Source organism: Corythoichthys intestinalis, chromosome 13, assembly GCF_030265065.1.
Source record: "Corythoichthys intestinalis isolate RoL2023-P3 chromosome 13, ASM3026506v1, whole genome shotgun sequence".
Taxonomy (NCBI): Eukaryota; Metazoa; Chordata; class Actinopteri; order Syngnathiformes; family Syngnathidae; genus Corythoichthys; species Corythoichthys intestinalis.
The window spans coordinates 3,471,550-3,493,979 of record NC_080407.1 but is presented as its reverse complement, the minus strand read 5'-3'; the positions used below and the strand labels follow the sequence as shown (position 1 = coordinate 3,493,979).

The window sequence follows — 22,430 nt, the reverse complement described above, 5'->3', positions numbered from 1 at the left end:
ACCCAGAAGTGATACGTCACACCGGGAACAGCGAGGGCAGCTCCATACATACGGCCGCCATACAAAGCCCTTCAAACAATGATTCAAACAGCGATATAAGCGATAGATCGAGCACAAGGGAGGAGATCCAAGTTTTTGAAGAGTTGGAGGAAGAAGAGGAGGTTGGAATTTTGTTATTAGCCAGACGCTAATCAGGATGCAAACAATGTGCCTAGACTACCTGATATGGAATGGATACAAGACGCATCGAGATTACAAGATAGGTAAGATATAGGCTGTTATTATTTTCATGATTTGAAGATGCAGGCATTTGCACATAATTTTATGTTTTTGTCTATCTGATGACATTGTTAAAAAAAAAAAAAAAATCAGACTTCATGTTCATTTTGGCAGATCCGGCAGCTCTCGTTCATATAAAATAATAATATAAAAACGTTGGGGGGAAAGAAGGAGATGAGTCGTTGATGGCTTTCTCCACTTTATTGTGGCAGCAATAAGAAAACAAAATAATAGCGGACTGCCGCCACATTCGACCGCGAAGTTTTGCTTCTCGCTGATCTCTTCCTCGCCTCCTACTACTCCAGCGTCTCTTAAACGGATCGTGCATAGTGTCTTGTTATGAGCTTTTTGTTTACAAATGTATCGAACACACGACATGCTGACAACTTTGTTTCTTTATTAACACATGGAGGTAACAGTACGAACACAGCTCGGGGCTCTCGGCAGGAAGTGGCGTCTAATGGCGTGAGGAAATGTAGTTTTTTCACACAAGCAAACAGATTACAAAGCACCACTTCAGTGTTGTCCCGAGACTACATTTCCCATGATTCACTGAGTGACCTGCGCGCTCGCTGATTCGCTGCCAGACATTAAAACCAACATGCTTGTTGTTGTCACCTGTCAGCGGCTCTCATACGTAAAACACAAAATAGAAGGTTACCAAGCGATCACCGTGAAAGAAACGCCGAACTGTAGAAATGCAATGCAATGCTTGAAGGATGAAGGTGGAAATACGTAATACAAATACAAATAAATGTGCACAAACTCACCGGCGGTGTGTGTCTCTTACGGCAACGTGACCGTGAATTACCGCGACGCCGACCCGCTTATATGCACATCCACACCCCTTTCCCGATTGACAGTGGATTAACCCTTTCGGACAAGATCCTAGATGACGCACAATTTAAACACGCTTAACCTAGCGAACGCAACAACAACTATGATCGGGGATTGACACGAGTTAACTTTCGGCTCACGTCGCTAGCTTATACTGTTCATTCCACAACAGTTGACAGCTCTGCTTTGACAAAGTTATCAGTCATCTATCCAAAAATCACACTTACTTTTTGGCAAATCCTTGACCATAAGCAGACCGGTTAAGGAAGCAGGCATCTTGGAAGTGTTTGCAGCAGAGAACACTACTCGATGATGGCGTGAAATTCATTCGCTTCGTGCGAACGAAAGATGCTATCCTTTGGCCACTCATACAACTTTTCGTTTGAGTGAGAACAAAACATCGCCACACACCGCCGTGGCATCTTACCGAGAAGCAATGCAACAAACAATACTGTTCTATGGCGGACTTCCCTCGCACTTCCCGGTGTGACGTAATTTCCGAAGATTGCCGAAGAAAAGCATTTTTGTTGTCAAGGGCGTTGCTATGGGTTAAACAAAGAATCTGGAAGGGTTGCGTTAAAAAAAAAAAAAAAAAAAAAAAAAAACGACAATATGCTTATAATTGTTTAGCTATTGATATTATTCAAAAACATGGTTGACCTTTCTGCTTTAAGTACAGTATATAAGCAACGCCGAGCTCTCTGTTCGGTGTGCATTTTCTCCACACAGCTTTGTTCTGTCATTGAATGCACCCAGAAATTTCCGAAATTAAAACTGCGCAGTAATGATCTCTTGCCTCCAGTCAGTCTTTTACTTTGCAATCCAGTCTAGCCGTCTCACCTGAATTGAAAACGAACACGCGGAGGACCTGAAAGACACCCTCCAACAACATCTATAATCATTCATGGGTGTTTTAAATATAAATTTACTAACTACCAGATCAGATGCTCTGCCAATACCAATGGTTTGCTTCCGGTCTGACCTCTAGAAGGCGTCCTGCTTTTGACACCCAACTATGAACAGCATATTTGGAGCAATTTAGGTCCTTCAGTGTCCACTTTATATCATCGTCTACCTGGCAATGGAGCACATTGCATCCTTGAGTAATAAACCTTTATCTCCGCATTGCAGGCATCGGTGGAGATTTGAGACATTTTTCTCGATGGCACCGCAACGTGTAAAGCTCTACTGAGTGGAAAATTATTCATAACTTGTGTTTCCTATTGCGCCCTCTTGCAGTTTCATTTTTTTATATACATACCATTACTGGGCTTTTAGACACAAAGTCGCCTCATTTTTAGTGTCATGTTCTGAGATGATGCTCATACGCTTCACCATGTAAGATTCCGTAGATGAGGAGACATTGAAGACACCGGGGTCAGTAAAAATGTGCACACAACTCAGTCTAGTAATTACAATCACACTAAAACTTTCTAATGTCCAAATAGAGTTTGTAGCGAATAATTCCTCAACCAAGGTATGTCATCTAAGACCATGAGAACATGATTGAAACTGATGATTTGCCATTGACAACAGCCATTTCAGCATAAATGGATCAGACGTCTCTCGTCGTCAGTTGCAGCAAACGTGTTCTTTATAAATCTGAATTTATATCTTATTCCCCATTTACGCCCATTTCCAAAGCGCTGCGTTGTTATTTTGCGCTATTGCATTCAGACCAACGCTTGATTAATGCGTGACACGAAAAAGCATGTTTATTTCATAATACACGCGGTATTTTATGCTCCTGAATGATATAGACCGCTTGGATGTGTGTGGAAGCGATCACTATATTTATTTAGTTTTTTGAGTCCCGCGCCATGAAAATGAGTGACTTACGGCTTCGGTCTTGCATTGAGGAGGAGGGCGCTGTGACGTGTACGGTAGAAGGCGTCCTCTTCACTATACAGCGTACTGTTGTGTATGAGGACGAAGGATTCAGCTGATTTTGCGGATTAATACGTTTATTTTTCGCATCACGCCAGCCAAACGGCTGCAGAAAAATCATTCTGTATGTGGGAGAGGCGTATGCACCTTTTTGGAGTTTCAAAAGGTTCCCATTCACCGTGGATATTGGCCAAAACAAGCCAGACTACCGTGGGACCATTGGACTTACGAGGAAGTGAGTAAACATCTTGTTTAGTATTATGTCAAATATTAATACAGCGATTACAAAGTAAACACTACAAACTTTCTTTAAATAAAGGACTACTTACGTTTGATCATTGATAGGCATTTGAAAAGCTCTCCTCATGCACATTAGCGGCACGTTAGCCGCACAACAACTGCAGCCACTGGGCGGTTTGCCGATCCGCAAAGACAGTCGACAACCCAGTCGTCATGTCAGATAATCCGGGCTAGTTATGTGTGATTTTCCGCTTCGAAGACTTTGTAACATCACTCGGTTCGGGTTAGCATTTCGGCTAGCTGTCACGCCGGGGAAGGGAAATGAAATATGTCTGATTTAGGTGTCACAAAATATCGTTCGGGAGGTGCGACAGTAAAGGTGAAGTCGACAGTTTTGACCATTATGGAGTAATTTTGCCATGTCGTCCTGAATAAATGCATTTTTATTATTTCATATTCCATTCAGCACAAGACTGTTATTTGTCATGATCATGCCATTTATTTAGCAATTGGGGAAAATACTTGGATAAAAAGAATATCCTGTAAGAATATTGAAGTAGAGAGACTGAAACAATGACATTTTGCGGCTCTCTTCATCGCGTTTTCCTCGTTCTGAATAATTCCCCCTCAGTGGGCTGAATAGTAAAACCGATGAGCCCAGTCTACCGCTGACGTAATCCACCTGTTGGGGACGCTAAAGCCCTATAATGGTAGGCGTGGCTAACGGCAGATTAAAAGACTAATTTCTCGTCATCTGCCCTTTGCTAAATTGTTGTATATAGTCGAATCGTCTCAAAATATGATTCTAATTCACATAATAATGCCATTTAAGACTTTTTTTTCTCCTGTCGTATGCTCTTTAAATGCAAATAAATATGGACCGAAGGGGAAAAGATATCGTCATCGCACACACCATATAATTGTTTGCATTAGTCTAACACATATATAGTCTAACACATACATATGGTACAGGTTCTCGTAGGCACTGTCTAACTGTTTGCATTACTCTAACACACGTAATATAATTTATCAGGAAATAGTATCATTTTCATATTTACGGTAGGACTGCACTACTAATATAAAATAAATAGCACACCATAGTTTAATGAGAAGAAATAGAAGAGATACACAATGCCGTCTTATCACAGAAGCTATCACAGAAGCCCAACGCGTGCGTACCGAACAAGATTGACGCACCAACTCTTGCAATCAGCTCTCCCAGCAAACTCCAAGGACAAAGCGCTTTGTCCTAAAACAAGTACAAGCCAGCCCGGACAACAAAGTTGATAGCGGGCGGCCCATCCGCGCACGAACCTAAGCCGCCCAAATCCGGCCACAGAGGGGAAGACCCAAAAGCAACGCCCGGACACACCTTCGGACACACCTTTGACCCGGTCCGCTTCAGCAAAGACTTTAAAAAGACTGGACACTGAGATAACACAGATTTTTGCTGCTCGGAAACATGTAGCCTTGTTTTGGATCCAGAATTGTCCCTCCGTCGTCTGTTTTTGCCTTGTTTTTACCATTGTCGACGAATAAATTGTCAACCTGTTTTCGGTGAGTGTCCTTCAAACTTTTGAAACATGGAGTCAGTACAAAGGGTTAAAATAAGAAGAGGATGCGCGAGATTCGGCCTTCCCGGCGGGCACACGCGGGGCAGCATCAGCCGAGCGGCATTTGTTTTGGCTGGTGCTCTTCCCGGGTGCGTCTGGGCCGGGGGGGGGGGCGAATTTCAACAGGACACAAATCAGTTTTAACGAGTGATATTGAGATGGTATGGCCGACATGACGAAATCAAAATGGATACATTGTTTTCAGGGGCAATACTTTTCTCCAGCAACTCATTTTTCCGTGCCATTACCACGCACAGTAATTCAATCGGAATTGCATTACCGACTCAACACTTTGACTGCATTCCGACTTGATATTATTATTGCGTACAGACTGATTGAATCCCGAAATAAGTCATGCATGTGGAATTAGTCGACTAAATTGTATAATTGTGACGTCGGAGCATCAGTTAAAGGCTTTAATTGAATCAAAATGGCGGGCGCGGTTGGCGGGAGATACGAGCCCCGCCCCCTCACCCCCCGGAGCTTGTGTTAAAATGGCGTAGTGTATTACGGTGACCAGCGTTGCGTAGTGTAACGCGGCCTCCGCTGTCTGCCGCCCGCCTGAGCGCCGCTAATGGATTGAAAAATGGAAGCGGCGTGCCGTCGCTCCGACGGGAAGAATCATTTTAGGACTTTGCTCAGGCAGAAACTTTGCCGTTGCCGTGAATACATGAATTAAATTACCGGCGGGGCGGCCTCTTCTGTCGCTAACTGCCATGTTGTCTTGCCACTTTTCAAATGGAATGAACCCAACAATGCAAACGCGAAATTTTACCCCATGTCTTGGAAATATCTACATTGACGTAATCACAGATATGATTTTTGACTGGTCATTTTTGCATTGTCATCTGTTGCTAGGGAGAATTCAATGGCCACACCCTAGCTGGGACAGGTGATCTGAAAACATGACTGTATATTAGGAGTGGGAACCTCTTGGTACCTCACGATACGATTTGCGATACAAAGATCACGATAACGATGATCTGACGATATGGCGATATAACGATTATCGATACATTGGTCAGGAAATCATTCTAGGATAGTCTACAAACAACTAATGAAAAGAAAAACAAGCTACTCCTGTAAATTGGAATGAGTTTATCACTAGTAGACGTCCAATCCGTTTGAACTGGATTGAACGTCAGTGGCCGTCAGTGACAGCCAAAGCCAGGCAATGATGTCATTTTGGGCCATTGATGGTCATTTACCTGTTGATTTTCAGTTACCGTATTGGCCCGAATATAAGACGGTGTTTTTTGCATTGAAATAAGACTGAAAAAGAGTAAGTAGGTCGTCTTAAATTCGGAGTCTAGACATTATACCCATTCACGACGCTAGATGGCGCCAGATTATCGTTGAAGCGAATGCTGAAGTTGACTCCCCAGGCAATTCCATTGCAATTTTTTTGTTTTATCACAATAAATTGATTTATTTACATTTCAAAAACCAGAAGCCATTCATTTACGAATGTGATTGCACTTTAGTTTACATATTTAAATGTTCAGACATTAAGATTTGAATGAGGAATTGGATATGAATAGGAATGGGTAATAATTAATTAATAATTGTTACTCTATTAACTATCTATTAACATACTATATCTATTATTATTAATAATTATCATTATGATGAATATGGAACATGAATAGGAATATCATGAATATATAAAAATTAATTTGGTGTTCAAAAAGTCTTTTTTCAAACTTCAGTCTTGAAAAACAGGTGGTCGTCTTATTATCAGGGCCGTCTTATATTCGGGCCAATACGGTACTTCCTGTTGATTTTGGGGTATTTTATGAGTCTCTTCCTGTTTATTTAGATATACAGAACAGGGAATGACCTGGGAATCATCCAAATGAATAGGCAGTGACTCAAACTCAACAGAAAATGACCTGTAAATGCCCTAAAATGAACAGCAAGTGACCTGTAAATGCCCTGAAAATCGGACAGAATGACTGTGAATTCTCTGGTTTTGAATGAATGAACATTCCCAATCTATATGGATTGGGCATCGAGCACCGTCAATGCAGCCTTAGAGTTAATTGAGACACCATTATGGTGGAAGATTTTGGTAGCAACTTGTTGGTTCATTTTTGTTTTTTAGACATTGACACTAAGCCTGTCGCAATATGTAGTAATTCCCATTTATCGCACGATAAATAAAAATGAAGGCGGTCATTTTTCCGTTGCGATTTATCGTGCGTGCGCGTGTGCGGCAGACGTGCTGTTAAAAGTTCGGATTCCTTGTTAGCAACTACGCAAAATGCATCTTTGTTCCAGGTCCGGCAAAAAATAGCGCCGGAGCCAATCCTTTCCCATTATATCCTATTGTTCAATCTATACCGGCCACGTCACTGACACGGCGTCAGTGCTCTAGACCATCCCAGGCGTTTAGGCCATTTTCTATTTTTGCTGCGGACGCATCCGTCAAAATGGGCGGATCCAGGCCTGGAGTCAACAGCCCAGTGTGTTGTTATTAACGGTTTAAACACCAGCGAACATGAACGAAGAACGGTTAATCATGGAGGTGGAAAGTCGTGCGTGCACTTCCGGATATTTACAACAAAGTCGCCAAAACATTGTTACCGACTTGGCTGCTACGAACAAACTCGCTTTGACAACGGACAGCTGAATGGACATGATGAACATTGAGGGCCAAATTAAGAGCTTCAAACTCGTCCTGTTTATGAAAGTCGATTGTCATATGCTGGTGTTGTGCAGTAATGAGCAGACGTGACTTCTGTGGCGTTTGCTAACTTTTTTAATGCGCGCACACCGTAGATATCATGAAATAGCAAACTAGATGTGCCACATCACATGCCATTGGCTACGTGAGCCCAGAGTGATTATGGGACACGTAGCCCATATAGACCCTACTCACAGGACGTCACAACAACGCCTGCGCAGCATATTGTCCGTCAGCTCGTCGGGTTTAAGCATTACCGCTACGTAAATTCCTCCTATTATGGCGTGTTTTTCTGCTCGTTAACATTAATAATCAAAATGGTGAAGGCGTGTGTGGCGGTTGGTTGCAATAACAGAGAAGATAGACGGAGAGACTTGAAGTTCTACCGTATTCCGAGAGACCCGGAGAGGAGAGTGAGATGGACTGCTGCAATTGGACGAGAAAACTGGGCACCAAACGATCACTACAGATTATGTAGTCATCATTTTATATCTGGTAAGATGCATTTAATATATATTTAGAGGGTTTTGGGCTGACAACCACAATTAAGATCATTGCGAGGCTAATCGCCGACAACATACAGTTTCAAATTCAAGATGCTTATTTCTTCCACCATCATTATTTTTTGAATAATATTTAACTGGTACCAAGTGAAAGAAGTTAAACAGGTGTGTCCAAACCTTTTGCAAAGGGGGCCAGATTTGGTGTGGTAAAAATGCGGGGGGGCTACCTTGGCTGATTTACATAGAACAATATATTTAAACAAATTTTAGCAAGCCCTTCTGTGTGTCACATTTTCTTTATAATTTTTTTAATTCATAATTTCAACAATCTCGTCTTTGTGGTGTTCTCTTGCGAAATACTGCTGCTGTGAAATTAAACTAGCTTCAAGTTGCAATAATTTCTCGCTGCGTATCTTCCCTGTAATGTTGTACATGTCAGCGTGTCTTGTTTGGTAATATTGCGTCACATCGAACTCTTTGAAAACAGCGACTGTCTCTTTGCAAATGAGGCAGACACAGTTGTTGCGTGTTTTATTGAAGAAATAGTCCAATATCCACCTATTCTTGAAGCGTCGGCCATCGCAGTCAACTTTTTTTTTTTTTTATTGATTGTCGCCATTTTAGAAAATAGGAAATAAAGGGTCACACGGGGTAATGTTGCTTAGAGGGCTGCTCTTAAAGTTTTTCAAACTTTCGTGAGAATAGGCTGATTTTGTGTGGACAAGATATCAGGGTAGCAGATGTCAGGCAGAGAGGGCGAAGACAGCGGGTCGAAAAATATCGATTTAGGCATCAAATATGGATCTGGCGAATGGATAGACTGAAGCTTTTCCACATAACGCCTTTTATGCAATGCATCCAATGAGTTTACAGCGTCTGAAAGCACCGGGGCTTCCATGAAGAGCACTATAAATTGCACGACAAATTGAAACCATTGAGAATACGGATAAACACTGACGGACAATATGGCGGCCGGATACAGCGACACGTCATTCTGTGACGTTGGTGAGTAGGGTCTATACTACATCGGTGAATTCTGAACCGCCATGACTAAATGGAAGTTAAGCAGGTCAAATCAATCCATACCAGTGACGATAGATAAATAATGCTGCAAATATTGTTAATTCAGTACGTGACACATGTGGATTTGGACAACAAATAGGATGTTTTGCTCATGTAGTAAACCTAGCTGCTAAGAGAGCTGTCGCAATTAACAGTGTGCTCCGCCTCACTTTACAAACAGTTAAAGATTGTTCTCAGCACTTTTATACAAAATTTCGTCAGCGTAAGCACATAAATATTATGCACTAAAATGCATATTTAAATGATGGCAATTTAATTTTTGCTCGTTAGCAAAAAAATTTTTTTTTTTAAAAATGGAACAAAAATTTTTTTTTCAGAGCATTAAATGTATTTAATCGAATCGAAAATTGTGTCCCCCCCGTATCGAAATTCCGAACCGTGACTTAACTGTATCGTTGCATCCCTATGGAACACCATAGCAGAAGCTATGAGAGGAAAACTTTTCATTTGCCTAAATGGTTAAATTATTAAGTGCAATTTTATTTTTTTTCTTGAAAAACACATTTATTCTGTGTTGCTGTGCGGAATAAATATTGTTGTCTTTAACTTAAGAGGCATGGTCTATTGAATTTAGTTGTGATTTCTTAAACAGTATTTCTGAATTTAAACGTAAACATTTATCGCGTTTAAATGGGTGTACTTGATCTATTAATATATACTGTATTCTCACTGTGTTATTGTGAATTGTTTTTTTTTTTTTTAAAAGTGGGGGGGCGCAATAATATCGCATATCGCAATAATTTATGAGATAAATTATCGCACACTAAAATTTGTTATCGCGAAAGGCCTAAGTGACACCTTTTCAAAACGAGATCTCGATTCTTGGCAAGAGCATATCGATAACCTTTTGGGATACAAGGTATCACAATGTATCACCATTTCGATATTTTGTCACACCCCTACGGTATATATTCGTCAAACCCTTTCTTTTATCCCAGGCAATAGTAGGTGGTTTTATTTACCTGACATGTTTCGGCGGGAACTTCCGCCTTCGTCAGAGGGTCACTGATGTTGGTGTGACGCGTCTTTATCAGCTGATGGATGAAGGCCTCTGCTGCCCATTCACTCTTCCTAGATGCTGTTCCAGGTCGTAGAGAGCATGTATGCCCCCTCGTCCCTGTTGATGGTCCTCGGGCCCCGCTTGCGGATCTCAATGGCCTCCCTGATCCAGCGCTGATGTTTTTTTTCTTCGGTGCGTATGGCTCTGGCCTTTTCCCAGTCCATGATGTGGTTTTCCCTTTTGCAGTGATCGGTGATGGCTGATTTGTGATGTTCTTGTTGTGATTGTTCTTTTATTGCCCTTGTTTGTCTCATTGTTGTCTCCTTTTCACATTCCTTCTTGTGTTCTGTTTTTCTTGTAATGAAGCTCCTCCCTGTCTCCCCGATGTATGATTTATTGCATGATTTGCATGGAATTTCATATATTGAGTTGCATTTGTTTTCTGGATGGATTTTGTCCTATGGGTGGACCAATATCTGGCGGAGTGTTGTGTTTGATTTGACCGGTGTGTTTATATTGTATTTTTTTCATGACCCTTTGGATACGTTCCGTGACTCCCCTCACGTACGGCAACGTCACCATATCTGTGTGTTCTTGTTTTGTATGTTTTTTCCTTCCCCCCTGTGTTGTGTTGTTCTTGTTTTTGACCTGTCCTGCACCTTTTTCTATTGCCCACTGTGGATACTGACACCTTTTTAATGCCTGTTGTATATGTTTTTCTTCCTGTGTTCTGTCTTCCGGGTCCGTTATTATTGTAATATGTTCATATAGTGTTCTGACTACTGATAGTTTGTGGATAGTGGGGTGTTCCGATGCTCATAGAAGGTATTGGTCGGTGTGTGTGTGTTTCCTGTGTACTTTTATTTTGATGTCGCCGTTGCCCGTGTATTGTATGTTTATGTCCAGAAAGGCTATGGATTGATCTATTTCTTCTTCATGGGTGAATTTGATGCTGCCGGTGGTGTCCATGGTGTTGAGGTGGTCCGTGAGTCGTTGTGTATGTCCTGTTTTTACTTTTTCCAGAATGTCATCTACGTAACGTTTCCATAGTGTGGGTCTGTATTTATCCGGAGCTGTCGTGAGTGCTGTAGTTCCAAATCCTCCATGAAAAAAACCGCACATGATGGCAGACAGTGGGTAAAATCCTTCTTTTCGTCTGTAAATTGTGTTTCTGTATTGGAAGTATGTGGAAGTGGCGATGAAATGAAGCAGCTGAGTGATGTCCTTTACTGTTAAATTGTACTACTGTATATGCTACCGATCTATAAGTAGCATTACAAGACTTGATTTACCAGGGGGAGGCGATACACCTAATAACAGACTGACAGAAAAGGGGAAGAAAAGGACAGATTTAAGTATGAGGGGCCAGTCGAGTGCATAAAGAGTACTAACGATGTGCAGTAGGGAACTCTATTAAGAGAACAGGTGAGAATTAGTGAGTCGACATCTTAAAATACCATGCGTTTTCATGAATCAATCTTGCTGCTTTTGTTGGTGTAAGGGCTCTAATATGATTGTCTGTATGTGGTGAGCCACTAAAATAAGACACTGAGACAATGTAAGTATTATGAAGCCACTGAAGAATTAATGATCTCCTAATCAATTGAAGGCCACACTCGGTTATTGATTAAATGAAGCGGCAACTCCTGAGGCCATATTATCACAGTCACGCCATCGATTTCAGCTAGACGTAAAAAGTGTATAGAGGAGTGCTTGAATTTGAAATTCCAAAATGGCAGCTTTAATAGTCCTCTTCATGTTACGGATAGATTGCTTTTTTTTCCCCCCCAAAGAGCTGCTGATCCCGTGTCGTGATAGCGTCCTTACATCGGTGTCAGGGCCTATAAGTCACAGCAGGGCTCAGCAGACGAACGCCGCTAGCCTTCGTCCAGGGAACGAGGTTAGCCGACAGGAAATGAAGGCGCGCGATGCTATCGCAAAGAGACGTTTGGCTTCTTTTATTTTTTTCTTCTTGAGCTTGAGGTCAAGGTAGTCATAACTATTTCCTTCGCCCCAGCCTGTCCACTTTGATCAATAGGACAAAATCATCCCTGAATGTCTCTCGTGGCTACAAGTGGATGAGGGACACTTTAATGTATCGTATGCTTTTTACGTATTGTTTTAGTCATTGCTATAAGCTGCCTCGATGGATATACATTATTACAAAAGTGACAATTTGTCATTCCGTTTCCTCCGTGTTCAGTAAACTAAACACAAGGGGCTTTTTAACACCGAAAATGTAATAATGTCCACAATAAATGACCATTTTGCTTGAAAAGTGTTAACAAACTCCTTCAATTTCGGGAGAAATTACTTCTGGTCTTTGCCATGTGGAGATACAGATCTTAGCCCCAGCCTAGATTGGTTTGGGGACAATATTAGGTCACTTCCTGTCTATTTGGGGACATTTATGGGGCCCGGGATAATGATATCAGGTCATTCGGGAACATTTGGGAGGCGTGGCCTATTCATATCAGGTGATTTGGGAGCATTTGGGGCATGGCCTAGTCATATCAGGTCATTTGGGAACATTTAGGGGGCGTGTCCTAGTCATGAACTATTTTCTCCACCAGAGGGTAGTCATGCGAATAATGGTTCATTTATCTATTTTTTTTTTCTCTTTTTGGAATTCAATGATTTTTTTTTTTTTTTGTATTAGCTTCTTGTATTAGCCTCCTTTTGCTCCGATTACTTTTTGTACACTCTTGCTATTCTCTTGATGAGCTTCAAGAGGGAGTCACCTAGAATGATATTCAGCTTCACAGGTATGCCTTTTCAGGGTTGATTAGTGGAATTTATTGCTTTATCGGTGGTTTAGGGACCTTCATTTGTGTTGCATTGAATGAAGTGTGTCCAAACTTTTGGCCTGCACTGAATGTTAGTTATATCTATATTTAAAAAAAATAAAAGTAAACGTTAGCTTCAATTTTAAATTACATCCAATGTTCTTAACTAGTTACAATTGAGGATTTGCATTTCGGAAATGGGGGGGGGGAATTAGATAGAGGTTGGGGTTACTTCTGTTTTTGTTGAGTTATTTTGCAAATCATTGAAAACATACTATTTTGAATGAACATGATTTTTTGTTTGTATGTGTTATAGGAATAACTGTGCCAAAAGCAGTTTTATCTGCATTTCACTAGTTTTAGGAGGTATAACCCACCCCCCAGAAAAAAAAGAAAAAAAAATTCTGGCTCTGTGGCGACCTTCTTGACAGGGAGTTCCGGCAAGAAATTCTAACCTCTTTCACCCCTGCGCAAAACCCTCTGGAGATTTTGTTTCCACGCAACGCAGTCTACTTAAACATGAACATGTGGATTGGTTGATCTTCCTCAAGAAAAAATCTGCCCTTCAAAACAAATATGTACAGTGATGAGGAATAAAAATTGTTGAAGAACAGGCATAAATGAATGACTTTGCTATGTATAATGTTAAAGTAATGATTATTGACCTGTCTGTCTAAAATGCCATGTTTTTATTATAATTATACCAGTGGTAAAGCATAATTTGTTATTTATTTATGATAACATTGCAGGTTTAATTCTTTTTTTCTAGAGCTGCTGCATATAATTAATATAAATGTTTACGTTAAAAGTTTGCACTTAAAATACTTACCTCTTGTGTTCAAAACACCAGGAAATTCAGTAATTGAAATACTGCACTTTGTTGTCTGTCACTGGAGTTTTATGATCAATCCCATCCAACAAAATGACGGTCATATAGTAAGCCTTATTTTTTTTTTCATAGAAAAATAAAACATAACATTGGTATGAAATTTTGTTGTTTAATTTTGCCATTAGAAATGTGGTATTTTTTATATGTTTAAAATACTGTACGAACACACACAACAAATGTTTACTATCGTATCGTTTTCACTCTGTATCGAACCGTATCGTTCATAAACTGTATCGAATTGCTCGGCCTTAAAAATGTATCGTTTTTTTAATCGAATCGTAACCTGCGTATCTAGATCAGGGGTGTCCAAACTTTTTGCAAAGGGGGCCAGATATGGTGTGGTAAAAATGTGGGGGGCCGACCTTGGCTAATGTCCTTTACACTACATTTAAAAACAATATATTTAAGCAAATTTTAGCAAGCCATTAAGTATGTCACATTTGCTTTATTATTTTTTTACATGAACAATTTCAACAATCTCGCAACTTGCCTTTGTGGCGTTCTCTTTTGACTCTCGGGCTCTTACGAAATACTTCTGCTGTGAAATTAAACTAGCTTCAAGTTGCTTCAATTTTTTGCTGTGTATCTTCCCTCTGATCTTGTCGTACATGTCAGCGTGTCTTGTTTGGTAATATCGCCTCACATTGAAATCTTTAAAAACAGCGACTGTCTTTTTGCAAATGAAGACACAGTTGTTGCATATTTTAGTGAAGAAATAGTCCAGTTTGCACCTATCCTTAAAGCGTCGGCCGTCACAGTCAACATTCTTTTTTTGTTGATTTTCGCCATTTTAGAAAATGGAATGGGTCACACGGGGTAATGTTGCTCAGCCCTTAAATACCTGCAACATGAAGCAATTATCAGAGAATCCCAAAATTAGAAAAATAAGGTCCTAATGAAACCTTTTTTTTTTTTCAAATTTGTAAAAAGAGAGTCAAAATGAATATGTGTAATAAGCGCTCTAATATCAATAACCCATGCTAAATCATGTTTTTTTTCTCATGGAACCTGCAGATGAATGTGTTGACTTGCATCCATCATTTTTTTTTTTTCAAAATGTCAAAATTCTAAATTAGTCTCAAAATCATGAAATTTTAGGTTTTTAAAAATGTGATACATTTGGCAATAAAGGGTGAAAGTGCTGCTGCCGTTTAGTGGGTGAATGAGGAGCAGCATTTCGTGTGTAAGCTACTTCATATGCTGGTTGCAGTACTGCTGACCAATTTAAGTCTGTGTGTGGGCCAGACGTCATTGATTTTATGACAGAGGATGAAATTTGACCACGGGCCGCATTTGGCCCCCGGGCCGAACTTTGGACACGTCTGATCTAGAGACATATCGATTCGGCTTCACGGCCCAGAGATTCCCAACCCTAGTAAATAACAGTGATTGTAGCATAAAATTAAGTACTTTGCTATAGAAAAAAACCCCGTAATACTATATAATATTTATTTTAAATTACTATGAGACCATACTATGGATAATGAAAATATTACTGTAGTACTGTAGTTTTGTATTAATAGAATAGTACACCAATTGGCTATACAAAAATATGTGTGAGTTTATTACGATTATAATCAATAGTAGTGATTTTGTATGATGATATTCGAGAATGATAAAAGAAAACTATGATAAAATGATGTTTCTGGCGTCTTTTGGTCGGTGTTAAGTTCCGGGTGATGACACAGGAAGTGCTGGTGCGAGAAAGGCGGATCCCTTTCTGCTAACTTGCCTTTTACTCCCCCCGATTTAATTTCAGCCCTTTTCCTTCCGTATTTTGTCGCCGTCTGATAAAATCCGAAAGCCCGTCCCTCTCATTTTGGGCTATTTTTATAAATCCGGTGGCTTGATTTGACCTTCTTTCCGTGACAACAGGAAGACTTTCTCCCTTTCTTTGGTAACATCACTTTTTAGTAGGATGGATAAGACGGACACAGAATTGATTTGGGCGCTGCAAACCGGCGACATGGATGTAGTTGAAACCAAAATGCAGACGGTAAGAGAGTCGGGGGGGACCGCAGGGTCAGCATCCGATGCGGGCGGGTTCACTCAAGCGAGTTTAATGCGCCTCCGACAAGTGGCCGCCGTCGCGTGCTAACGTTAGCTCCGTTGGGCTAGCCTCGCCAAGTTGATTTCGCCACTCCAGCTGTTTTTTAGAGGATGAATTTGTCACTCCAGTCTCGAATGCACTTTATAAGTCAGATCGAAAGTGGCTTTTGTCTTGCAATGTGGAAAATTGACCGTTTTGTTAGCTGCATTTAGCCGCTTAGCGTTTAGCATTGTGACGTGCTTTGGGGAGACGTCGCTGACAGGAACGGATCAGTCGTCATATTACAGTCATGCAGGCTTTGTACTTGGTTTCTATGAACACCAACCCTGCCACGAATTTGTAACATGCTATATTTATGTTTTTCACGATGGCACAGTGCTGATGGTAGCTAATTTAGATATCCCAGCAACCTGTTGGTTCCCTTTCAACCAGACAGGTGAGACTACACCCTTCAAAACATGTTTAACTTTATTGCTCAAATTAGATTTGTGTAACATTGCACCTCCTGAAAGAAATTTACAAAGACCTGATATAATTAATGCAATACTTGATAAAAGTCGAACAATTACAGGAGACCTTCTTATCGGTGATGTCAAACTGTTTATAACCAGTTTTTCTTCATCTGGAACAATGCACTTTGTAGATCCACAAAGATGCCTGAGTGGTCTCTTTAAAGGGTGGTGGTTGTGTTACCTGTTCTGTCAGGTGCAAGGGCGTAGGTATGTAAGGGGACGGTAGGGACATACACGACCAACTTTTCAGGATTCTCAAATTGTCCCCACCAACTTTTTAAGCAACCTTATTTGCATGATATAATGAGTTCAGTTATATACTCTAGGTCATTTTTGATTGTCTTCCCATATGTTGTAAGATTAGAATTGACCCCACTATTATTAAATGAATGACTTTCATTATGTCCAGACTTACATTTACCCCTTTTCACTTGCTGAATGTGCCGATCCATTTTTTTTTCTCCTCAAGCTGGTTTGATTGGCTGATGACTAGAAACCCCCCCCCCCCCCCCCATTCACACGATTCCGACAGAAATACATGTCAAAGGGGGTATATTAGAAGTTTTTTTCGGCCAGCAGCAGCCACTGTTAGTAATGTTAAAAGGTGGGGGAACATGCCACTAATTTTGCTACTGAAAGTCCGACCTGCATCAGAGTTGGCATAACATTAAACCATGTGAACTTGCTACTACCTGTAAAAATCAAGTAGAGAGCTGCTTAGAGGGGTGTCTTCCTGTGCTTTTTCTACTGTTAACGTTAATTCAACTGTGCATTGTGTGCATTTATTCATTAATCAAAACATATTTTGTACATCCTTTTCCAACAAATATTTTTATTTGCAGCCTATGCACATTTTTTTTTTTTTTTTTTTCAAATCCGCCCCACCAAAAAAAAACAACCACTGTAAATTTCCTTTACATGATGCAAGCATTTTGAAAAACTTTCTCCCATAAAAATAATTATAACTTTTCATTCATTTTATTTTTACGTAGGAACCAGCTATTTTTCAGAAATGTACCCAATCTGTTTGGTCGTATTAATGTCCCGTCCCCAGAAAAAAGTGTACATGCAGGTTATGCTGTTATGGCGTCCCAACCAATGTTGAAACCAAACCTACGCCCTTGGCCAGGTGGTATTTTGAGCAAATTTAAGTGTCGAGCTCAAATTTTAAAGCTTAGTGCAGGAAGTAATTTCTTGCGTTAACCAGTTGCACAACTGATGTGTGTGTGACTCCAGTCACAGATTTGTGGAGAAATTTGTGACTGCATGTCACGGGAACATGCCAAAACGGCACTGCGTGAAACTATAAGAACTGACGTATAATGGCTGCCTCCTTAAACGGGTCGGGTGTTGGCATTTGAGACACTCTGGTAACCAGATCTACACCAGTCAGACTCATCCACTTAGCTAATGAGTCCTTGCTGCACACACCGTTTGCGTTTTTTTTTCATAAGTTGCTGTTTTGTCCTCTTAAATTGCAGAAAGATGTCAACGAGAGTCTTTCCAGTGGCAGCAAGCCCATCCATCACGCTTGCGACTACGGCCAGACGTGTGTGTTGGAGTTCCTCATCTCCAAAGGAGCAGACATCAACGTAAACCGAAGTTTTGTCCCTTTAAATTCACCATATATTTATTTTTTTGTCCTCAGCTAAATTTTACTCCTCGCAGGCGCCTGACAAACATGGCTTTACTCCACTGTTAATCGCCACTTTCGAAGAGCACTGCAACATTGTCAAGGTCCTGCTTGAAAAGGTTGGTTAAAATTTACCTAAATAAGGCAATTTTAGCCTCTCAACAGTAAATACTCTATTTCTCTTCCATACCCGCCTGTAGATGGCAGCATAGCACCGCTTAGTTTTAGAGATCAGCACAAATTTTGAGTTGAAGAAAAAGATGAGGCCGTCGATCCTCGCATTGATTGCAAAGGATAGTTGACGCACCTCAATAGGTACTGCCGCTTTGGTTAGCAACCTAACTTGTCTGTTTCCTAACCATTTTTCGTAGTCTCTTTCCTTGCCGCCGCCATGTTCGAGCTCATAAAGACCCTGCTGACTGGTGTCGCTCATTCACAGCAGCTCTTGTGGGCAAACAAGAGGCTTTTGTGTATTCCCAGGTGCAGCATGGGGGCTGACCCCTGCTAATACCCCCACCGCTGCCCCTTTTTAGCGCACACTATGCTGTTGTTGCCACGCAATCACCCGTTTCAAAAGGCAATTTAACCCCAATAGGTGACCTAGTCATTAGGTGTTTGCTTGAGAGTGCTGACCACACACACACACACTCACGTTGTGAAGCCAGCAAAAGAGTATTAAATGGATGTCAACATGAACACTTACGGTACTGCTGGAATGGATTTTCTTTTGCATCTACACGACTAAAAAGTTCCAGCAGTCCCTCGTAATACTTTAATTGCTGTTTAAACTAGCACAACACATGGGCTTTGTTCAAACTGGCAGCCAAAATCTGATTTTTAGCTCATCCGGATTGGATTGAAAATGGATAGCTTTTTTGTAGTTTGAACAGTCACAAAGCGCAGAAATCTGATCTGAAACCACATACAGTGGGGCAAATAAGTATTTAGTCACCAATTGTGCAAGTTCTCCTACTTGAAAAGATTAGAGAGGCCTGTAATTGTCAACATGGGTAAACCTTAACCATGAGAGACAGAATGTGGGAAAAAAACAGAAAATCATATTGTTTGATTTTTAAAGAATTTATTTCCAAATTAGAGTGGAAAATAAGTATTTGGTCACCTACAAAAAAGCTACATTTCTGGCTGTCAGAGTTCTAACGAGGCTCCACTTGTTACCTGTATTAATGGCACCTGTTTTAACGCATTATCGGTATAAAAGACACCTGTCCACAACCTCAGTCAGTCAGGCTCCAAACTCTGAGCTGTCGAAGGACACCAGTGACAAAATTGTAGGCCTGCACCAGGCTGGGAAGACTGAATCTGCAATAGGTAAAACGCTTGGTGTAAAGAAATCAACTGTGGGAGCAATTATTAGAAAATGGAAGACATACAAGACCACTGATAATCTCTATTGATCTGGGGCTCCATACAAAATCTCACCCCATGGCATCAAATTGATAACAAGAACGGTGAGCAAAAAATCCCAGAACCTCACGGGGGGACCTAGTGAATGACCTACAGAGAGCTGGGACCTCAGTAACAAAGGCTACTATCAGTAACACAATGCGCCGCCAGGGACTCAAATCCTGCACTGCCAGACGTGTCCCCCTGCTGAAGCCAGTACATGTCCAGGCCCGTCTGTGGCTCGCTAGAGAGCATTTGGATGATCCAGAAGAGGACTGGGAGAATGTGTTATGGTCAGACGAAACCAAAATAGAACTTTTTGGTAGAAACGCAGGTTCTCGTGTTTGGAGGAGAAAGAATACTGAATTGCATTCGAAGAACACCATACCCACTGTGAAGCATGGAGGTGGAAACATCATGCTTTGGAGCAGTTTTTCTGCAAAGGGACCAGGACGACTGATCTGTGTAAATGAATGGGGCCATGTATAGAGAGCTTTTGCGTGAAAATCTCCTTCCATCAGCAAGGGCATTGAAGATGAGACGTGGCTGGGTCTTTTAGCAAGACAATGATCCCAAACACACAGCCAGGGCAACAAAGGAGTGGCTTCGTAAGAAGCATTTCAAGGTCCTGGAGTGACCTAGCCAGTCTCCAGATCTCAACCCCACAGAAAATCTGTGGAGGGGGTTGAAAGTCCGTGTTGCCCAACGACAGCCCCAAAACATCACTGCTCTAGAAGAGATCTGCGTGGAGGAATGGGCCAAAATACCAGCAACAGTGTGATAAAAGCTTGTGAAGAGTTGCAGAAAACGTTTGGCCTCCGTTATTGCCAACAAAGGCTACATAACAAAGTATTGAGATGAACTTTTGGTATTGACCAAATTCTTATTTTCCACCATGATTTGCTGATAAATTCTTTAAAAATCAATGTGATCTTCTGTTTTTTCCCCCACATTCTGTTTCTCATGGTTGAGGTTTACCCATGTTGACAATTACAGGCCTCTCTAATATTTTCAAGTGGGAGAACTTGCACAATTAGTGGTTGACGAAATAGTTCTTTTCCCCACTGTATTGTAAGTAGGTTCAGACATGGACAAGATTGTTCTCAATCTGAACAGCTCAAACACTGTTTCACTGTCCATGACGTCACTCTATGCTGGAAGACGCCTTCTTTGCCACAGCAACCTGTCAAGTGGGTCAATAATGTGGCCCAGTCTGAACAGGCCCATATTTGATTTGGGCACTTGTTAAAAATAGTGTGAATAGTCAGCCATAAAAATCAGATTTGAGGAGGAATCTGAGATGCCTGCAGTCTGAACGCAGCTTCAGTCAGTGAATACTAAATATGTTCTTTACCGTGTCCGCCGCAGGGCGCCGACAAGGATTGGAAGGGTCCGGACGGCAAGACTGCCTCGGAGGTGACCGAAAACGACGACATCAAGGCAATGCTCAAGTGATTCGGGGCGGGGGGCGCCGCAGGGAGGCGTCGCTGGGGGAACGAGCATAACCGGACGAGATGCGGCACGGAACCAGGTGGTCTTCCTCCTTATTGCTTCTCTCTTAGCTCCGGAGGGCTCACCTTACCTGTTTAAGTGGTTTTCTTCTTCGCCCAATTCTCCGAGAAGTGGTTTCCTCTTTATATTTGTTTTTTTCTTTTCTTTTTTGGTTAAACGCCATTTCACGGGCACACCGGAGGAGGGTTCTCACTCCAGTCGCTTCAATAAAACACCAAGCTTATGAGCACTTAAGTCGCTCTTGAACGTAATGCTGTTGTTCCCTCTGTAAACTGAATTGTACAAAGTAGTGTTTGGGCCACGCTGGACAGAAATACTATAAATATGAGAACTAATCCCTGGTTTTAGATAAGTTTTTTTTTTTTTTTTTTTTTTTAAGACGAACAGTAACATGGTTAACTTTGAAAATTGAATCTTGGAAAAATTTTACATGTATTCCTGCCCAATTAAACAATACCTTTTTTGTTTAGCCTTTTTCCTCCTAAAAAATATGCCTTAATGCTTGGGGAAAAAAAATAGAAAGCTTTTGTCCATCTTCTCCCTCCCTGAAAGAAAATGCTTCCTTGAAATTGACAGTATTCCTCTTTTTAAAAAAAAATCTGAAAAGTAGGACCTTATTCTCCAGGGTTTTGTTTTCTTTTTTGAGGTGGCGCCACGAGTTCTTTGTAGAATTACTGCACTGTACAAATGTCAACTAAGATTTTTTTTTTGATGATGCCCCGTCCCCAAATGGTTCCTTTTTGTATTACTTACATATCAAATAATTCTTCCTGCGTCCGTTGACCAATCACTATGCTGGCTATCAACTAGAAGCATTTGAATGTTTTTGGGGGGGAGAAAGACAGTCACACTAACAGAAAACTAAAAAACTCGACTGTGTTTTTCGAATGTCTGTTTTGCGGCTTAGATAGTGCCCCCCCCCTCTCAAATATTGGCCATTTTTCTTTCCCCCTCCTTGGGTTTGCTTTGGCTGCATGTCAAGTCTGCTTGGGCGCCATTGTCGCTCGCTCTCTCGGTGGCTTTCAAATGAAGAATTGCTAAAATGTTCCAAAAATAACAAAACACTCTCGTTGACTTTGTTGTGACAAAAAGTCTGTAAAAACAAGAATAAAAATGTTCATAAAGGTTCATTTCACTTGAGATGTCTTTGAGTGCGACTGTGAAAAATGTGTCAGATATTCTGATGTACCCTTACTTCCAATTCTATGAAAGTCTGCTTGACAATCCGCCAACTTGTTGAACTTGCAGTGCGAAAACAACCATGTATAAGTTGCACCTGATTATAAGTCGACGGTCTGGTGAAACAATGAAAGACAGCGCGCCTGATAGGCAAAAAAAAAAAAAAAAAACTGATCACCGCCAAAGGATAACCTAAGAAAATGAGCTATAAATCCACTGAAAGTGTCCCTAGCACTGTAATTCACTAATTTTGGGTTGGTTGGGTGCCGCCCACTACGGGTGGGGACCCTGTCCTAGTGGGCCGTGGGAGGCCCGTGGTGTACCGTGCTGGTTTGTA

General features: G+C 41.1%; 1 protein-coding gene across 1 annotated transcript; it reads left to right on the top strand.

The window, feature by feature from the left end:
* The first annotated feature begins 15,487 nt into the window (after nucleotides 1–15,487).
* mtpn (myotrophin) lies at nucleotides 15,488–22,044 on the top strand. The gene is made up of 4 exons (XM_057853739.1): nucleotides 15,488–15,799; nucleotides 17,847–17,957; nucleotides 18,034–18,117; nucleotides 20,771–22,044. Exons 1-4 carry the CDS (start codon nucleotides 15,722–15,724, stop codon nucleotides 20,855–20,857), a joined length of 360 nt encoding a protein of 119 aa, XP_057709722.1. The 5' UTR covers nucleotides 15,488–15,721; the 3' UTR covers nucleotides 20,858–22,044.
* The last annotated feature ends 386 nt before the right edge of the window (nucleotides 22,045–22,430 follow it).

Excerpts from the sequence above, each read along its gene's own strand:
- mtpn (XM_057853739.1), top strand. The coding sequence starts at position 15,722 with ATGGATAAGACGGACACAGAATTGATTTGGGCGCTGCAAACCGGCGAC. Across the intron at positions 15,800-17,846 it reads TTGAAACCAAAATGCAGACG|AAAGATGTCAACGAGAGTCT; the intron begins GTAAGAGAGTCG and ends CTTAAATTGCAG. Across the intron at positions 18,118-20,770 it reads TCAAGGTCCTGCTTGAAAAG|GGCGCCGACAAGGATTGGAA; the intron begins GTTGGTTAAAAT and ends TGTCCGCCGCAG.